This window comes from Myodes glareolus, chromosome 1 (assembly GCF_982192425.1).
Source record: "Myodes glareolus chromosome 1, mMyoGla1.1, whole genome shotgun sequence".
Lineage (NCBI taxonomy): Eukaryota > Metazoa > Chordata > Mammalia > Rodentia > Cricetidae > Myodes > Myodes glareolus.
In genome coordinates, this window is record NC_142026.1 from 9,508,584 (window position 1) to 9,528,527 (window position 19,944).

The following is a 19,944-nucleotide window of genomic DNA, read 5'->3' on the forward strand; positions in this document are numbered from 1 at the left end:
TCATTTCTATGAGACAGGATCTCACTAGGTAGCTGGCTTCAACTTGTGCAGTACAAGCTGGCCTACAATTTAAGATCTTTCTGCTTCAGCCTCCAGAGTGCAGGGAATAAAGGGAAGCTAGGTGTGTACCTTCAAGCCCAGTTAAGCCACATTCCTTGATATGATCTTGACCTGCACGCCTACCTGGATTCCATAAAATGACTCATGACCACGGCTCATCCTTCCCATCCCATACTCCTACCCAATAATGATTATTAACTTACCCTCCACAGCAGCGGATGCTTTGATCAACTACACTATCATCTGCTTCACGTTCAGATGGGCATGATTCACGCTGGTTCGCTTTACCCGTTTGAGTCTGCTTACTTCCTTTTCTCCTGCTGACATTACCTTATTTTCCCAGCCCTCACCAGTTCTTCCACAAGGTTCTATAACAGCTCTCACTAAAACGCTATCACCCATCAGGTTCTCAGAGGGGCCGTTCAAAGGCAGCCTGATTCACCATGTCCACACTCCAGCATCCTTGGACAGCTAGGTTTCCAGGCGCATTCTAAACCCTTAGGGGCAGGCACATTAAACTCTCCCAAACAGAGGGCGGTTTCCATCTCCTACCTCTTCTCTCGTCCTAGCGGTCTCCATTTTCTGTCCCCGCCCCAGCTCTCCTGAACACCTTCTAAGGCCTTCCAGACCCGAGCCCTTGAAAACTGCACTTCCTCCCCTCGGAGGCCTTCCTAACTCTGACAGAGTGAGCCCTACTCATCTAGGTCGGACTAAGGTCACATCACCTAGAATTCTTCTCAGGCCTCCACATCGAGTTAGGCACTCCTAATGTGCCACCACCTTTTCACCACGCCAGGCTTATGAGATGTTCTGGTTTCTACAGCATCAAAACCAGGGCTTTGAACATAGTAGGCACTCTCTCTCCATATCCACAACGCCTAGGACACTGCTTCTTCAAGTATATTTGAATAATTTCAGTGATTCACAACAGTCTATAAGAGGAAATTATCTAGGATACAAGACACACTGTCTTCAATTTTTGGAGAATCCACATGACCACAGAAAAAGAGTGAGAAATTCTCCACATTTTTCCAAAGTTATTCTGTACCGCAGCTGTTTTCCTGTCCAGGAAGTACTCACATCAGAAAACAAACTGTTATTAGACACTAACAACATAAGTTAGAAAATCAGATTTTAAGGAACCTGACAGTACCACAATATTATTTGATTTTATAAAGATAAAAGCATTAACTTAAAGCATATAGAAAAAAATTTAAAAACAAACACAGCACAGCTGCATATGTTTGGGCAGATAACACAGGAGGATCATGAGTTCAAAGCCTCCCGGGCTGTCTAGCAACACCCTGCCTTAAAAACACAAACAGCCCAAACAATAACAATGTCCCCCATCTCCCACCACCAGGAGAGTGATAAAATCTAGCAATATTCTAGAAAAACCCTGGGTGCAAACACTTGCACAAAAAAAAAAAGGCAACCAAACAAGAAAATTCATCCACAAACAGGCCTTGTATTAAAAACAAACATCTTTCCTTGACGTTGAGTCAACTGGAGCATTTCTCCTCAGGCATATATTTGCTCTTGAGCCAGTTGTACCTGCTTGAGGAGTTCTCAAAGTCTATCAGTAAGTTGATTCTCAGAAGAACCGGAGGATTCTTGAAATCCTATCGCCTACATGTTTATCTCTTAAGATCTCTTTGAAACTTTCTGATATTCACTTGAAACCTTTTCTTTCAATCTTTCTTTTTTCCATTTTATGTTCGGGTAGTTTTCCCTGCATGTATGTCTGTGCACACGCATGCTGTACACACAGGAGCCAGAAGAGAGGAGCAGATTCTCTGGAAGTGGATTTACACCATGTGGGTGCTGGTAATGAAACCTAGGCCCTCCAGAAGAGGGACCAGGACTCTTAACTGTTGAGCCATCTCTCCAGCTCGCTCTTAATCTGTTTTTATAAAATTTATTTACTATTTATTTGTTTACATATGTGTGAGGTTTCTCCTCCATCACTCTCCACCTTGTTCTTTTAAGACAGGGTCTCTCCTTAAACCTGGGGCTTGCATTTTTCACCTATGCTGGTAGCCAGCAAGTCTCAGTGAGCCTCCTGTCTCTGTCCCCTTCAGCGCTGGGGTTAAAGGTGTGCACGACGAAACCACACCCACCTTCACCCAGTCTTTCATCAGCATAAAGTTCATTGTTTGTCCCACTCTGGGGCAACAAAACCTTTTTCTTCATTACTGTTGCCACCACCTCCTCCTTCTCCTTCCTTCTCCGTCTCTTTTTTGGCTTGTCAAGAGTTATTTGGAAGCTAAAAGAACCTTCACAGTGTTGGTAGAAGGTCAAGCAACAAGGAACATAGAAGAGGCTAGCTATAGATTCTGCCATATAAAAACTGTAAATGTCTTACTACTCTGAAAACTCCAACAATTCCCGTAGTGATCTACGGGACCACTTGATCAAACAAGTCCTTAGAGTGATCATCTCATCAGGTATGTGCAGACTAGAGAAAGAGAAGCCCTTCTCTACACACCTTGCTTCCATTGAGAATCCAATCACTCCCAGATTTTTTGGCATTTGTTCTTACTCCTTGTAAGTCACTACAATGAAAAACAAAGAACAATCAATTGGTAATAATCAAATTATGTTAAAACTACTGCGTAAAGTCTCATATAAAATAAAAATCCTAATATTAGAAATGGTCACAGAATTGCACTAAAAATACATCTGACACACTTTAAAGATCTTACATGAATGAATATATGAAGATTTAATGAACTAACCAGACTCCATATGACTCATAGAAGTCCAACTATATTTAAGAACTCCAAAGTAGACAATGGTGACATGCTAATAAGGGTTGCTAACTCCCTAAACTATGAGTCAACGTGTACTTACCTGCCTTTATTTGGTTCTTATTACTATCTTTCATCAAAAACATAGGCATTTAAAGGACAGGGGCTAGAGAGATGGCTCTGAGGTTAAGAGCACTTGCTGCTCTTCCAAAGGATCTGGGTCTAGTTCCCCAGAACCCATATGGTAGCTCATGCCCATGCGTAAGCTCAGTTCCAACACCTTCCTCTTACCTCCATGGACACCTGTCATACACGTGGTACACATACATACATGTAGGCAAAAACAATCATATATATAAAATAAATCTTAAAAAGTTAAACATTTTTCAACTGCCTTCCTCCTAACAAACCAACTCTAAAAGGAGTGCATCTTTCTAAATATCAGCAGTGAAGAGCACTGGTGGCTCTTTCAGAGGACCCAGACGGTTCCCAGAATCGGCAGTAGTTGGTTCAGAACCACCTGTAACCCCAGCTTCTAGGGAACCCGATAACTTCTTCTGACCTTCTGGGAACCTAAATTCACACATACACATCCATCCACACTCATATAAGTACACATAACTTAAAAATATAAAAGAACATTATTCAAAGAAGAAATATATCCATTTACTTTTGGTCTTTTGACGCAAGATTTGCTATATTGTTAGGATGTCCTAGAACTCACTATGTAGCCCAGCCTGTCCTCCAACTAAGAATCCTCCTGCTTCAGCCTCCACAAGCACTGGGATTCCAAGTGGCTACCATGAGGCCTGGCCTTCAAAAATAATTTATCTCCTGAATGAACATTCTTAAAATACACCCTTTTAATATTTTCCAATGTATATAAACACATATGTACTATATGTATTTTTATAAAAATAAAACCATGGTTTTGATCTTTATAGCTAATATTTTTCTGTGAGATAATCTGTTTTTTGAGACAGGGCCTCTCTATTATGTAGCTCCAGCTGTCCTGGAACCTGCTTGTAAACCAGGCGGGCCTTGAACTCACAGAGAGATTCGCCTGTCTCTGGTTTAAAGGCATACACCACAACCAGCCTTGTAAGATAATTTTCATTTACATAGGGGCTTTTTTTTAATTACATGCTTTACTTAGTGTAGTATGTGTGCTTGTGTACATGCGAATGCATGTGTGTATAAGCATGCATGTGGAGGTCAGAGGCCAACTTTTAGGAGTCACTTCTCCTCCACCATGTGGGTCGGGAGAGGAGATCAAACGCAGGTTATCAGACGTGGTGGCAGGCATCCTTACCCACTGAGCCACCTCACCAGCCCAATCTTTAGTTTTTCACTTTCATTAATACTTTACAATTAATAGCACAGTGTATAATTAATCCATATTACATTATTGTATGTGATTCATGTATTTTTATACTCCATAGTCCTTAAAAAACACTTTCTACATCAGGATAAATAATACTACCCACCATTCCAAAAACACCAGGACACCTGCATTATACCATCTGGAAAAGCACCTGGCAGATGTGGCCAACTTAAGGATTTCTAAGGCAGAATGACTATCATGGATAAGATCTAAATGTTACAGATATCCTCAGGAGAGGGACAGCAACATGACCCTCGGTAATAAGTCAGTGAATGCTAGAAGCCACCAGGAAAAGACGGGAAAGGAGTGAGCTCTTTCTTTACCTTCAAGGGGCTGTATGGCCCAGCAAATACATTGATTTGGGTCCAGTATACCAAATGTGGATTTCTAGGCCTGAGAAATGTGAGTGAAACTCATTTAAAGGCTAAATCATGTTGACGTCCAATGTTACAATTTTTTAAATTTTTTTATGGTTTATTTAACTTTATTTTATGTGCATTGGTGTGAAGATGTCAGATCCCCTGCTACTCGATCTTTAGACCAGTTGTGAGCTGCCATGTGGGTACTGGGAATTGAACCCGGGTCCTCTGGAAAAGCAGTCAGTGCTCTTAACCACTGAGCCATCTCTCCAGCCCTCAATGTTATAATTTTCACCATTAGGATCGGTTCCTAAATCTGTACATGGATTGTTCAAACAGAGCCTGGAGAGATGGCTCCTCTAGCCCAGCACCCACACCTGGCAGTTCACCTCAGCCTCTCCAGCTTCCATGGGCACCCACACAGACGTCACCCACACACAGACGTCACCCACACACAGACATCACACACACAGACATCACACACACAGACAGACATCACACACACTGACAGACATCACAAACACTGACAGACATCACCCACACACAGACAGACATCACACACACAGACAGACATCACCCACACAGACAGACATCACACACACAGACATCACCCACACACAGACATCACACACACAGACATCACCCACACACAGACATCACCCACACACAGACATCACCCACACACACATCACACAGACAGACATCACCCACACACAGATATCACCCACACAGACATCACACACACAGAGACATCACACACAGAGACATCACCCACACAGAGACATCTCACACACAGACGTCACACACACAGACATCACACAGACACGAACACATAAAAGAATAACAAAGCCTGCTTCTTCCATGCAGGGACATAAACAGGTGAAAGGTAATGAAACAGGTTCGTGGCTGCCCTTTAAACTTGCCATGGTACACATGACACAGAGAAAATGGTTTAACAGATACTTGAGCATCCTCAAGTATTCCTCAGTTTTCCTGATTCTAACATTGAGACCAAGGAATTTCCATATTACAGACCTGGTGTCATAATATCTCAAATACAAAGCAATCATCAATTTGCGGTATATACTTCTTTTAAAAGAACATTCTCATTTTCTTTTTCCTCCTAACCTGGGGGCCATAATAATTCTCTATCTTATATGAATTCCTATCGCCAAACAAGGATGTGAGAAATCAGTGTGAGAACACTGAAAACCACAGCATCGTGCAAATACAACCAAGTCGTCTGTGGGCACAGGAGAGGAAGGGCTGGTGAAGCAGAATGGTTCCAGCAACTGCAAACATTTTACAAAATTATTTCTATCTTTATCACTGTGTGTGTGTGTGTGTGTGTGTGTGTGTGTGTGTAAGTGTGCCAAGGCACACACACTTGTGGAGCTCATCTTCTCCTCCCATCTTATGCACATTCCACTCAGGTTGCCAGGCTTTGCAACACAAGCATCTTTACGTGCTGAGTCACCTCACGGGTCCAGCAAGGGCAACCTTTCTACGAGGCCAAACCTAACCCATCTCTGACATATGGCAAAACAAACTGTGTCCCAGCTCCTCTATTCTTTCCCTCTCATACATGTGTCCTTGTTTCTCAACATTTTGACATTCTTCTTGTTCAAAATTTTTTTGGTTTAGGGCACTCTTCTTTTTCAGATGCACAGCCTCCACAGCCTGTGTCCAAGAATTTCAAACAGGCATCTTTAACATCCCACTCAACACATCCAACTTAAAAAAAAAATACATCTGCTAAAGACTCACCTCATTCATTACTACTGTTTTCATTACACCACAATTACATCTTAAACATAGAAGATATTACAACTGTTTTGCCACTATTTGCATATAAAAATGCTTGTTTTCTGACTGTAGTTTCACACTGTGAATATGCTGTGTTCATTTTCATCTGATATATAGCTCAGAATTGCCTAAAAACTGCAACCATCACCTAGTACACATAGGGACTTGGGGAATTGGTCCCAGGACCCCTATTCCCAGATACCAAAACCTACAGATAGCTGCACAGAATCTATATACATATGCATGTGTACTTTAAATTTTAATTTCCAGATTATTTATAGAACCCAGGCCAATGTAAATATTGTGTAAATACTTGCTATGCGTTCTAGTGACTAATGACAAGAAAAATGTTTACACATTCAGTACAGATGAAAATATTTTCAATCTGAGATAGAATAAATCCATGAATGCAGGACCCATATTTATGGAGCGCTGTGGAGTACACCTAGCAAATATTTTCTGTTAGGATACTGTTTCTGGTAATTTAAAACCAGCTAAATGCTGACTTACCTTCCAGCACCAGGCTCTGTCATTGCTATGGCGCCGATGCACTTGCCTGCTGTCATCTCGGGGATGAAGCGTTCAATTTGTTCTTTTGTGCCATAATTTGCAATATAGGGCATGACAATATCTGAGTGGAGACTGAACCCAGGGCCTGTGCAGTTTGAGTATGCTCTTAGAACAAAAGAGAAGAAAGTGGAACCATGAAATAGCTACTTGGTTAAGTTTCTCTAATTTTCAAGTTTACCGCCTAACATAACAAAGGTCTCACTGTGCTGGGTGGTTGCAGCTGCCTTCTCACAAGACCACCACTTCCCAAGTGCCACCTCTGCTTTCACTACCTTTAAATTGTGGCTCTAATGTGGTGATGGCGCTTTAGGAGCCGCTGCCCCACAGGCACTCATCTGATGAACTAAGAGATTAAACACTGACCGCCTACAAGTCTATTATCCAGCACTGCAACTGTCGTAGTATGGGGAACAGCCTGGGGATGCGTTCTAATGTAACTGCAGTCAATTTATGAACTTTCTCTACTGTTTTCCTTGCAAATTTTATGATTAAGCCCCATGGCTGAAGGACAGCTTACAAAACAAGACCTCACTTTAAATGTCTCCATACTTACTGCTCCTCCCAAGTAATCGCTGTTGAGTACAAGTCTCCACCAATCCCGCCATGTTTCTCTGCAATGTTGACGCCCAGCAAGCCTTGCTTGCCAGCTTTCTCCCACACCTCTCTACTCACTTCTCCAGCTTTCTCCCATCTGCAAAAACAAACTTAACGTCAAACAAACTTCCTGAAAATTATGGAAATGGCCACACTAGGCACTTGAGGTTTGTGTAGGAAGATGTCCTTAATTTAAAGTAACAGATGACATGGCCACAGGCCTTTCAATGGCTCTTGTGTCATTCTCCTTTTTGTCTTCCTTATCATTGCCACCTTGTGCCCCATCTTGATCTACTGACTAGACCTATAATGTATACCTACTGCTCTCATGGGTACTTGACGCTCTAGGGTACAAGCTTAGGTTTTAACACATAGCCATGAGATCTCCCTAACAGAACTTGAAAAGATTGATTTCCACATATTTCCTTAAAATACTGAATTTAAACTGGGCATGGTGGTGCTCACTTTTGATCCCAGCACTGGGAAGAAGAGGCAGACGGATTTCTATGAATTTGAGGTCAGCCTGATCTACACAGAAAGTTCCAGGTCAGCCAGAGCTACATAGACATGTCTCAAAAGAAAAAAATATCATAAAAGCTGTTCTTAACTAATATTTAAAATCCATTTGTGATATAGTAAAATTAGTGAATTTTGAAACACAACAAAGTTCTATTTTAATACAAATGAAATCTTGTTCAATGATAAAATGATTAATCAAGAGATACTGGTACAGGAAGCTAAAGAGATGCTTAGTGGTTAAGAGCAGAGGGCCTGGGTTCCATCCCTAGAACCCACACAGCTGTTCATAATTATCCTTAACTACAGGACCAAGGTGCACAGGATATACAGAAATGCATTCGAGCACAATGCTCATACACATAAATCTATAGGACTTTTTAAAAACAAAATCAGTGATAAAAATACTTAGAGGTGACCAATGGCCTACCAAGGGGAACTATGCTGCCCTTTCAACATTTACATACTTTAATTCATTCATAACAGAAAAAGAAAGATTATAAATGGACTAAGGATTTGACAATTGGACATAGGTTTTGACTTTTTTCACTTGTTTTTAAATGTTTTTCTTGGGTTTCTTTGTAAATCCACAAACTTTCTCACTCTTGACTGTCACACTTTACAAGGCCAAATGTGATGGCACAAGTCTACAGCCCCACACACTCTGGCACCTGAGAAGAAAAGATCTGTGCCCAAGAATTCAAGATCAGTCGGGTATATAGGGTGATATATGAGGACTCAAAAAATAAAATTAATAGTAGTAGCGGTAATAATAAAATATTTACCAAACCTAGGTATCTATGATCTCAGCAGTATTACGGTAAGCAAAAGTGAGCAGGCAGAGAGAGCACGCTCTGCATCCCACGCATGGCATCCTAGGAAAGGGTCCTTTCCTGGTGACCTTAAAGTGGGGGAGCAGGGCACTTACTCTGTATGGTGAGGAACCACTTCTTCCTGGAAAAACTTCCTTACGCTTTCCCGGAAAATGTCGTGCTCCGTGGAAAAGATTCTTCTGATTCCAATATCAGTTAATTTTTTAGCAGAAGGGGCTTCCAGGCGTGCTTCTGCTCCAGAATGAGAACATCTTGAAGAAACACGCATTAGGAAAATTGAATCAACTTTTACTCTTGATATCCAAATGAATACCAGTGAGTAACATGGAACCCTGAGATATGCTTCTGGCAGAACCTCCTCACCTCCTGGACCCTGTCAACCCCCTCCCCCACCCTCCCACCACAATTGAAAAGAAAATAGCACTTTGTCCCAGTTCAACTGTCTCCATTCAGAAGTCTGCAATGTGGAGCATGCCTCGCTCTAACGGCAGATGTGAGCTGAGTGAGTACACTGTTTCCAAACAGCATATGGACTAAACCTAAAAGTCAAGCACCACAACTGAATAACAGTGGCAAACTTTCACGTCACATACAATTTTCAAAACAACAAGCAAACCCTCCCAAAGCAGCAGTGCATCCAGAATCACAATTCCAAACAGCAGGAGCATACGATGTGAACTGTCAATGTCACCGCCACAGTGCAGTATCAATCAAAATGCCCAACAGACTCTGTGTGGATTTGTATGGAATTCTTTAGGATCTTCAGCAGACACTTCCCTCTTCCCTCCATCCCTCTCCTTCTCCACTGAAGAAAAGGCCTTTTCTTCAGTTCCCTCAGTTCAGCTGTATTCAGGGTTTTGTCTTGTTTTTCCTGAGCTCCCATTAGGAGGACAGCCCTCCGCACATCTTCAAACTTCTTTAAAGAAAAATTACTGTATTTGAAAACAAATATATGGGTTTTAAGAACGGGGTTAGTCCATTAATCCTGGTGGTGACCTTGCCCTTCACTGTGACGTGAATTACGATTCCCATGCCTGACAGTGTGTTCTGGGCCATGCATTCAGCATAGTTTGGGAGCTGGTTTCAGCAGGTATGCTGGATCCTACTTGGACTCTTAGAGAGAGGCTCACATCCCATACATTTGTTCAAAGCAGTTGCTATCGGATACAGAGCTCCAGAGAGCAACGAAGGTCTTAAAGATCTTCTAGTCTTAGTTTAGTAAAGGTCAAACCATGTTTCACACAAGAGATTGGCCACCATGCTTATGAGGGTCTAAGGATTGATCCTCTCTCAAAACATACAGGTGATGGCAATATGGTGGCCAACCTGGCCAGTCATCAATGGAAGCGATGTTCTGGAAGCCTGTGGCTATCACATGAGCCTGGATGCCAAGGCAGATGCATACAGTAATAGACATGAAGTTCTTCCCTTTTAAGGCTGCAATGAGACCTCAGTGCTCACTAGCTGCCCTCAACCCTGGCACCCAACATGGGGCTGACCAAATCTATTTAAAGGCCTGAGAGAGCTTGGGAAGTTATTCTAGATAAAAAAGAATAGAGTTGAACACGGCTTCTTAATAGCAGCACTCTCCCAGGTGGGCTCTGCTTGCTAGAGGCAAGCACTCTCATTTAAGAGAGGCTTCCTGACTCAACTTTAGCTGTAAAACCTTGCAGCTCTTTTAAGAGTTCCTGCCATGAAACACTTAAATGGTGTGGATGAAAAGCTGACCACATGCTTTTTGGTTTTCAGCCGTAGCAGGAAAAGAGCCACGCCATTTTAAAATGCCAGCTTTCTGGGCCATCCTGCCAATGCAAACTCTGACTCTTTCAGGCAGGAGGTCTGGCTACAGAGCATTTGAGTGTGATTTGTGAGCAGACTGTTGCAGCTTGCTTGCTGGCAGGGACTTTGCAATACCATAGAGTTGTGGCAATAAACATGGCGACAGCTGGTAGCTCCGCCATGAGGATGGAATCTTAGAAAGCTAAGGAATGGGGTGGATCCATCCGTCAAAGTCACAGCTTTAATCCTACCCATATTGCTTAACAAATTAAAGACTCATGTAGTCAGAAAAAGAGAGAGATAAAAGAAAAAAAGAGAGTAATAAGGTGTGGTGGTACATGCCTTTAATCACAACACTTGGGAGGGAGAAGCAGACAGACCTCTGTGAGTTCAAGGTGTGTGATGGCACACACCTTTAATCCCAGCATTTGGGAGGCAGAGGCAGGTGGATCTCTGTGAGTTCCAGGACAGCCAAAGATACACAGAGAAACCCTGTCTCAAAAAGCCAAAAATTAAAAATTAAATAGAGGTTAAAATAAAGCCATGTACAGATGAAAAATACACAGAGAGTCTGGATACTGTATGTTATTATGCTCTCTTTGAAATGTTTGAATGCTGAGGAAGGAGCAACAGCTGCTAAAAGATATTTGTTTATAAATGCTGCTGAATTAATCCAAGATAGGTATTTTGAAAATACCTTGACTTCAAAATTGAAGTCAAAGGGTATGTTACTTTGGAGAAGAGATTTTGCTATTGTTTCCACTGGAAATGAGAAGCTGTGGATTCATTCTGAGTTAAGAAAAATCAAGTTTGATCGAGGAATACCACCTAAGAAATCTCCGGTAGGAACAGATGGCCCAGATGTCTGAATTCTACATCCAGAACAGATTCAAGACTGCTGCCTGAGATGATCAAGCCTTACAGGATACTCAAGTCAGGACTTGATCATAATTCTAAATTTTCTTTAGGTCCCCATAAGATTATCAGTGCCTCCAACCAGCAGGAAGTAGCCTGGAAAACTACATCCGCATTCCCAAAAAATGGACTATGGCATTTTCCTTTGTTTAGAATGTTGGTTACAAGTCGTTATGGCTAATGGTCAGGAGAAAAGCTAAACAAAGGATATTAGATTCAGAGTTCTTGTTTTGTTTTTTTTTTTTTAAAGAGGTGGAAGTGGTGTGGGACAATGGTCTGTATTCTGTCAATTATATTTTAAATAAACATTGATTGGCAAGTAGCCAGGCAGGAAGTATAGATGTAACAACCAGACAGGAAGTAGAGGCAGGTCAATGAGAACAGGAGAATTCTGGGAAGAAGGAAGCCCATTCCTCTGTAGTCCTGATCCAGCCATAGAAGAAGCAAGATGTGACTGCCTTGCTGAATGAGGTACCGGTCTCGTGGCTAACATAGACAAGAATAATGGGCTAATATAAGTTATAAGAGTTAATAAGAAGCCTGAGCTAGTGGGCCAATCAATTTATCATTAATGTAGACCTCTGAGTGATTTCTTTGGGATTTAATGACTGTGAGATCCAGGCAGGACAGAAAACCTCAGTCAATACAACCCCATTGCTGCTGCTTTCTTGGTTTTCACCAATTTGTATAAATGCTGAGTCTCTCAAAAAGTTAATACATATTAAAATGTGGAGATAACTTTTTTCTGCTGGGTGTTCAGTTCTAACTTAGGTTTGCCTCTTTCTTGGGTGGACCCATTTTTTCATTAGTCTTTTTCTAGAAAAGATCCATTTCTTAATTACACAAAGTAGAGTTGATGATTTAAATTACTTAGGAACTTTTGATAAAACATTAATACTTGTTTCTGAAACAAGTTAATACCCAAACCAGACAAAGATCTAACAGAAAAGTTAAAGACCAAGCTCTGGAAGAGCACAGACCCCCCCCCCACCACCCATGGTAAAAGTCATAAAAAAAGTCATAGGGAAAAAAGAGCATACCTCAGCGGGATGAAGGCTATATGTGACAGCCTGTAATCAGTATCATGCTAAATATAGAAAAAAAAAATCAACCATTCCTGTTAAAATAGAAACAAGACAGAGTGATTCTCTCTACTATTTAATACAGTGTTTGAAAACTTAGCTAAGCAATAAGACAAGGAAACAAAATAAATAGGATGTAAATAGAAAAAAAGTCCAAGTATCTCTGTTGCAACCTTAAAAACTACCAAAAAATGCATAAACCCTCTCAGAGCTAATAAACACCTTCAGCAAAGTAGCAAGATACAAAATTAACACACAAAATTCAGTGGTTTCCTATATGCCATTAACAAACATATAGAAAAAAAATACAGGGACACAAGTCCATTCACAGTACACATACACACGCATGCGCGCGCGCGTGTGTGCGTGCACACACACACACACACACACACACACACGAGCAATAAACTTAACAAAGGAAATAAAAGACTTCTACAGTGAAAGCCTTAGGACACTGAGAAATGAAACCTGGGATGACAGAACACGGAAAGGCGATCTATATCCACAGCTCAGAAGAATTAATATTATGAAAATGCCTACTCTATCAAAAGCAATCTGCAAATTCAATGCAACCCCAACAAAAAAAATTCCTGGGTTATTTTTCAAAGAAATGGAAAAAATGCTAAAATTTATTTTATATATTATATATGGAGGAAATAATATATGGAGGCACAAAACAGCAAGGATAATCAAAGCAATCCTGAGCAAAAGAAACTGCTGGAGGCACCATCACACCGACCGCAAGTTACACGGCAGAGCCATTATGATAGAAACAGCATAGTAATATGGCAGCAGAACAAACAAGAGAACATGGGGCACAAACACGCATGCAGGCAACTCCAATTCCCTGATCTCTGGTAGCGATGCCAACAAGTATACATTGAGGAAAAGGCAGCATCTTCAGAAGATGGTGCTGGGGAACCATCTAAAACTAGATTCTCATCTCTGACCAGGCTCAAAGCTGAACTCCTAATGGATCAAGTGCCTCAATTTAAGGTCGATATCTCAAAGCTCTCAGAGGAAAAAGGGGGTATTCTTCGACACACAGTTATGGTTCAGGGTTTTCTAAATAGGACTTTGGTAGCACAGAGCACAGGAATAAGATCAACCACCAACAAATGTGACCTCATCAAACTAAGACGCCGTTCAACAACTAAGACGCTGTTCAACAAAGAAAACTGTCAATCAACTGGAGGCAGCCGCCCACAGAACAGAGAAAATCTTTGCCAACTCTACATCTTACAGAGGCTTAGTGTCTCGGAGATACAAAATAAATCAAACAACCCAATTACAAAATGGATTATGAAACAATAGAAGGATGTCAAAAGAAGAAACACCTAAAAACTAAAGGCCTCACAAGGTGTTCAATGTCCTCAGCCATGAGGGAAATGCAGATTAAAAGCTATTTTAAAATTCTACCTTACCTCAAGTCATTAGGGCCATCAAGAAGACAAAATGGCAAGCTGGGCATGGTGGCGCACACCTTTAATCCCAGCACTCTGAAGGCAGAGGCTGGTAAATCTCTGTGAGTTTGAGGCCAGCCTGGTCTACAGAGTGAGTTCCAGGTCATCCTGGTCTACAGAGTGAGTACCAGAACAGCCAGGGCTACACAGGGAAACCCTGTCTTGAAAAAACAAACAGACACAACAACAACAAAAGAACACAAGGGAACAACTACCCCTGGCTGGGATGTGGGTAAGCCATTACACACTGCTAATGGTGGGAGAGTAAACTAGCCAAGCCACTTTGGAAACAGTGTAGAGGTGTCCTTAAAGAAAAGAAAGTAAGAGAGAAAGAGAGAAAACTAGAAACAGAACTACCATATGAGCCAGCCATACCACTCCTGCGCACATGCCCAGAGATGTGCATCCTATCACAGTTTCTTTTTGTTTTTTTTTCTTTTAATTTAGTTATTTTATATCCTAAACACTCCACAGTTTCTCCTTCGCCTCTCCTCTCATTCCCTCCCTCTACCTCCCATTCAGAAAGGGACAGGCTTTCCATGAGTATCATCAAAGCATGGCATCCCAAGTTGTGGGAGGACTAAGCACCTCCCTTGTATTCAGGCTGGTTAAAGCAATCCATTGTGAGGAAATGGTTCCCATAAACCAATCAAAGCCTTAGGGACAGTCCCTGCTCCCATTATTAGGAGTTCTAATTGTAGAGCAAGCTATACAACTGTCACATATACATAGAGGGCCTAGGTTAGTCCCATGTAGTAGGCTCCACGGTTGTTGGTTCAGACTCTGAGTTCCTATGAGCCAGGTTTTCTCGGGGTTTCCTTGACTCCTCTGACTTCTCCAATCCTTTCTCCCTCTCTTCAGCAAGATTTCCTGAGCTAGGGATAATGTTTCCCCATGGGTCTCTGCATTTGTTTCTATCATCACTGAATGAAGACTCCCTGACGATAACTGGGGTAGCCACCAATCCGATCACAGGAGATGGCAGATTCAGGTTACTGAATCCACTATTGCTAGGAGCCTTTGCTGGGGTCATCCTTATAGATTTGGGGGAGTTTCCCTTGCACCAGGTTTCTGCCTGGTCCCCAAATGCATCTCCTTTCCAGTCATTTCTCACCCACCTCCATCCATGCCCCAACCTGATCCCTCATGCTCCCATCCCCCTCGGCCCACCCAGGAGCTCTCTTCTATTTCCCCTGCCAGGGAGATCCATGCGTCCCCCTCTTGGGCCCTCATGACCTAGCCTCTCTGGGACTATGGATTGTAGCATGGTTATCCTTTATTTACAGTTAACATCCACTTATGAGTGAGTACATGCCACGTTTGTCTTTCTAGGTCTGGGTTACCTCACTCAGAATGATTGTTTCTAGTTCTATCCATTTGCCTTTAATCTTCTAGATATTGTTTTTAACAGTTGAGTAATGCTCCATTGTGTAAAGGTGTCACGTTTTGGAGACATCTAGGTTGTTTCCTGGTTCTGGGTATTATGAATAAAGCTGCTATGAACACAGTTGAGCAAGGGTTGTTGTGGTTTGATTGAGCATGCTTTAGGTATATGCCCAATAGTGGTATAGCTGGCTGAGGAGCTGGGTCTTGAGGAAGATTGATTCCCAGTTTTCTGAGAACCTGCCGTGCTGATTTCCAGAGTATCACAGAGATTCTTACACCCATTCATTGCTCCTGTACTCAAATCCAGAAAATGGAATACGCCTACAAGTCCAACAAGAGATGAGTGGATAATGAAAATATATATTACTCGCTTTTCTGTTGCTAAAATACCATCGCCATAGAAGAACGGGTTTATTTGGGCTTATAGTTCTAGAGGGAGGAAGGTCTTCCACCATCCTGGAAGAGAAAGCGCGACAGTAAACATGTGGCTGGGGTAGGAAGCTGAGACCTCACATTTGAATCACAGACATGAAGAGGAGAAACCAAACTGGAAATGTCCACACAGCAGGGCCTCACCTCCTCCTAAAGCTCACTAGACGCACCAAACTGGTGGCCAAATTTTCAAAAGACCAGAGAGAATGGGGCACAAGACTTGCAGGTGGCCACACAGATCACAACCATGTCATATTAACGAGACAAAAGTTCACTTTGTTTCTATTTGATAAACCTTGTTTTTTTTGTTTTTGTTTTTTTTGAGACAGGGTTTCTCTGTGTCATTCTCTGGCTGTTCTGCAACTAACTCTGTAGACCAAGCTGGCCTTGAATTCAGAGCTGCGCCTGCCTCTGCCTCCCTGAGGGCTGGGATTAAAGGCTTGCGTTGCCGTTGCCACCACCACCTGGCTAGATAAACATTTTAAAGTAAGCGTTCTTCCATACAGTTTTCCCATACATTTGTCTTCCCTCCACATAGAAACAATGCTAGGATCAGGATACTGTGCTTCTTAGATTTACGAGGGATTGTTTAACAATACAGAGACAGAACTTATGTGGAAGTTTGCCTGGATCTTAAACTATTACACGAAAATTTCTGAAATATTTCTAAACAGAGAGAAAGAAATGCACCAAGCATAAACTCTTTCCTGAGCTGAAGGGAAGGCGCAGTGGACAGAAACCAAAACATTTACTTGGCAGTTAAGTTTGTTGGAATATCTATTTTCAGTTTTGAGACACCTGTACTGAATAAATCAACAAACATCAAGTTAGTCTATTGTTTTCTCTGATTTTTAAGTCAGGGTCTCACCAAATAGCTCAAACCACGCTTCAAATTCCTACATCTCCCCGGCCTGTGTGCTATCTCTTTAAAGCCTCATTTACATAAAAACAAGGAGGAAGAAAGGAAATAAGCACACTCAGGCCCTGGGAGCTGGCTGTAAGTACTTGCTCTTTGCTTCACCTAGGCCTCATTCCATAAATGCAGAATCAGAAGGCTTTCAACAAGATCGTTCACCATAATGCTCGTAAAAGTTTTAAGAAACCTATGACGGTAAAACTGTAGCTCCTGACTATTTTCCAAGAGTCTCCTCCCCACAAGAGAATCAAAATAAGATCTTATGGGCGGTCTTTAATTTTAAGAGCGCGAAAAAGACCTGATCAAAAGGCAGAATATCGCCTTTTTCAGAGTATTCTTGAGACTAGAAAACCTTCCGTTCTTAAAGTCCTTCGAACTTTTTCGTCTTCCCCTCCCCCGTCCCCATGGGTAAGCATTACCACACTTTTATGGTACTTCACAACAATGTGCTAATTAGCTTATTTAAATGTCTTGCCTCCCTAATTAACAAGGCTTTGAGCTTCCAGTTTGCTTTATCCAATGAATGGATTTTAGGATAGGTAAAACTTTTGATCTTAACATAAACACCCTTAATAGTCCATAAAGCTCTTGCAAGCTGCCCATTAATCCCTCTACATTTAATCAGTTTAAGGATTTGCTAATAAATCCACAGCTAATTTATCAGATGGGGCCCACATCGAGACACTGGAGTCGGAATTATTAATGTTGCAGCCGTCTTCCGGCCCGCGACTCCGCACAGAGTCCCAAGTTCACGGTCAGGTTTGACAGTCGCCAGCCCGTTCCAACTGGGGCAAAGGCCTCGGCTACTCGGTGGCGGCGCGCCCGAACTGTGACCGCCTCTGCTTGGGGCAAAGCTGGGAAAGCCAATTCCCGGCCGGGACACCCGGTAGGACGCGGGGCGGGGCCCGGGCCCGGAGCGAGCATTCAGCCGGAGCTTTGCCTTTTGGGGTGCGGAGGTCCGTGGCGGGCAGTGGGATGGTGACACCCCGAGTTCGCGCCGCAACGGGCAGCTCCAGGTTCCGGAGGGAAGGCCCCGAGCGCGTCGCCCTGCCCCGGCTCGGCCGCTGCTCACCACACCCACAACCCCATCCCCCGAACGCCGCAACCCCGGCTGCCCGCACCCCAGGCTGCACCCGCACTCACCGGGCGGAGGGCGGCGCGCGAGGCGTGGAGCGGGCGCTCAGGACGCGCAGGGAGCGGAGCAGCAAGCGCGCAGCCATGGCGGGACACCGGGAGGAGGACTGGAGTCGGGCTCTGCAGCGCAGCGGACGCAGGCAGGACAGCCGGGCGGCAGGGCGACGGGGCGGGCCTCGGGGCCAGCCAACTGCGGCCGCAGGGCGGGGCCGCCAGCTCGGGCGGGGTCTGTGACGTCCCCGTCCCGCCCCGGGATTGAGCGAGGGAAGGCCCCCCCAGAGGGTCCTGACCGCTTTGTGGAGCACCCAAACACCCCCAAAGATCCGCACAGAAATGTGCAGGAAATCCATTTCCTAACACTGGAAGGCTCACTTCACATAGACAACTATATGAATACTCTCTGTAAAGAATTGTGCCGGCTTTTGTTTTATTTTGTTTTTTCCTTGCAAAATTTGTAGCTGCCATGAGGGGGAAATATATTTGATACGAAAAAAAAAACTTAACAGTTGGTTTAATTCTACAATAGTACTTGAACTCGTATAGGCGTATAGGGTCGTTTCTTTTTCTTTTCTTTCCTTTTTTAAAGTTCAACGAAATTTGTGGTAATTAAGTGTATGAATTTGACGTTTTGGCTTAGAGACTGCCTGAGAGGATTTGAACTCCAAGAATGTCCAGATTAGATTTCTAAGGAGGCAAAGTAAGGGGCCTTTCTAATTCAAGGAGAACAGTCACCGAATCTGAAATATTGAAATGAGAGAAAGATATTTTGGGTTAGAAACCAACGACTGACAGCTTTCTGAAAGGAAGACATACAGAAAAGTTTAAAAAGAAAGTTTAGTACTCCACAGAACCAACAATCTGGGAAGGCATGAAGTCTTGTTCGCTCTTTTAATTTTTAAAAATATTTTAGATTATAGTTATTATTTACTGTGTGTATGTAGATGTGGTGTATATACATCTTGGTGTGTGTGCATGTGTGTGTGTGTGCATGCACATGGAGTTGACAGTCTATGTCAGGCGTCTCCATCAGTAGCTCTCCAAGTTTCTCAGTAAACCCTGAGCTTATAGATTTGTCTGGCCTGTTTGGCCAGTGAGCTCCAGAGATCTACTTGTCTCCGATCCCCTAGGGCTTCGCTTTCCAAACTCAGAATAATCCAGCTAATGCATGGGTGAAGGGGCATAGGGGATTCAAACTCAGCTCTTCACTCTACCCATAAGAACCCCACCCCCAGCCTCCTCGGTTATTTAGGCCCCAGAGTGTGTGAACCACTAGTTCCCTCCGAAGGTCGTGTGTCTAATGAAATTCCGCTGCACTTCAGCTCCCAGAAGCCTTGCTGATTAAGTTCTTCACCTGTGTGCTGCAGGAGGACCTTCCGCTGCTTCAGCCAATAGCCGCTGAAGCACGAGCCCACTGTGGCAGTGGTCTATTTCTCTTTTAAAAAGAGCCACAGATCTCGGCTCGGCCCTCTTGGTTCCGGCGCTTGGTCCCGGCTCCTGCTCCCAGCTCCTGCTCCAGCAACTAGGCTCCCTTCCTGACGGTTTATGGTGTATGTAAGTTTTACCCCCTAAAATAAATAACCCCTTAAAACATAACTGGTGTGGGATTGATTCGCCGTTATTTGGTGCCCAACATGGGGCAACTGTATCCACATAAAGCCTGAGACAGCTTGGGAAGTAATTCTAGAACAAAATAACAGCATTATGCATGGTTTCTTGGTAGCAGCAATTTTTCAGGTCTGCTCTGCTTGCTAAAGGCAAGCAAATACTCTTATCTAAGAGAGGCTTCCTGACTCAGCTTTAGCTGCAAAACCCTGCAGCTCTTTTAAGAGGTCCTGTCACGAAACACTTAAACGGTGTTGATGAAAAGCTGAACACATGCTTTTCGGTTTTCAGCTGTAGCAGGAAAAAAGCTGTGCCGTTTTAAAATGCTGGCTTTCTGGGCTGTCCTGCCAGGGCAAACTCTGA

The 19,944-nt window shown here is 43.1% G+C and overlaps 1 protein-coding gene across 1 annotated transcript in view; it reads right to left on the reverse strand.

Annotated features, from left to right (window-relative positions):
* Acadl (acyl-CoA dehydrogenase long chain) overlaps positions 1 to 18,141 on the reverse strand; it is a 32,176-nt gene extending 14,035 nt beyond the window's left edge. Inside the window, exons 1-5 of the mRNA XM_085698810.2 lie at positions 17,989 to 18,141; positions 8,968 to 9,123; positions 7,483 to 7,620; positions 6,870 to 7,034; positions 2,549 to 2,615 (exon numbers count right to left, since the gene is read on the reverse strand). Coding sequence (XP_085554936.2) covers positions 2,549 to 2,615; positions 6,870 to 7,034; positions 7,483 to 7,620; positions 8,968 to 9,123; positions 17,989 to 18,065 — 603 coding nt within the window. The 5' untranslated portion in view covers positions 18,066 to 18,141. The remainder of the gene's footprint in view (positions 1 to 2,548; positions 2,616 to 6,869; positions 7,035 to 7,482; positions 7,621 to 8,967; positions 9,124 to 17,988) is intronic.
* Between the last annotated feature and the right edge of the window lie 1,803 nt (positions 18,142 to 19,944).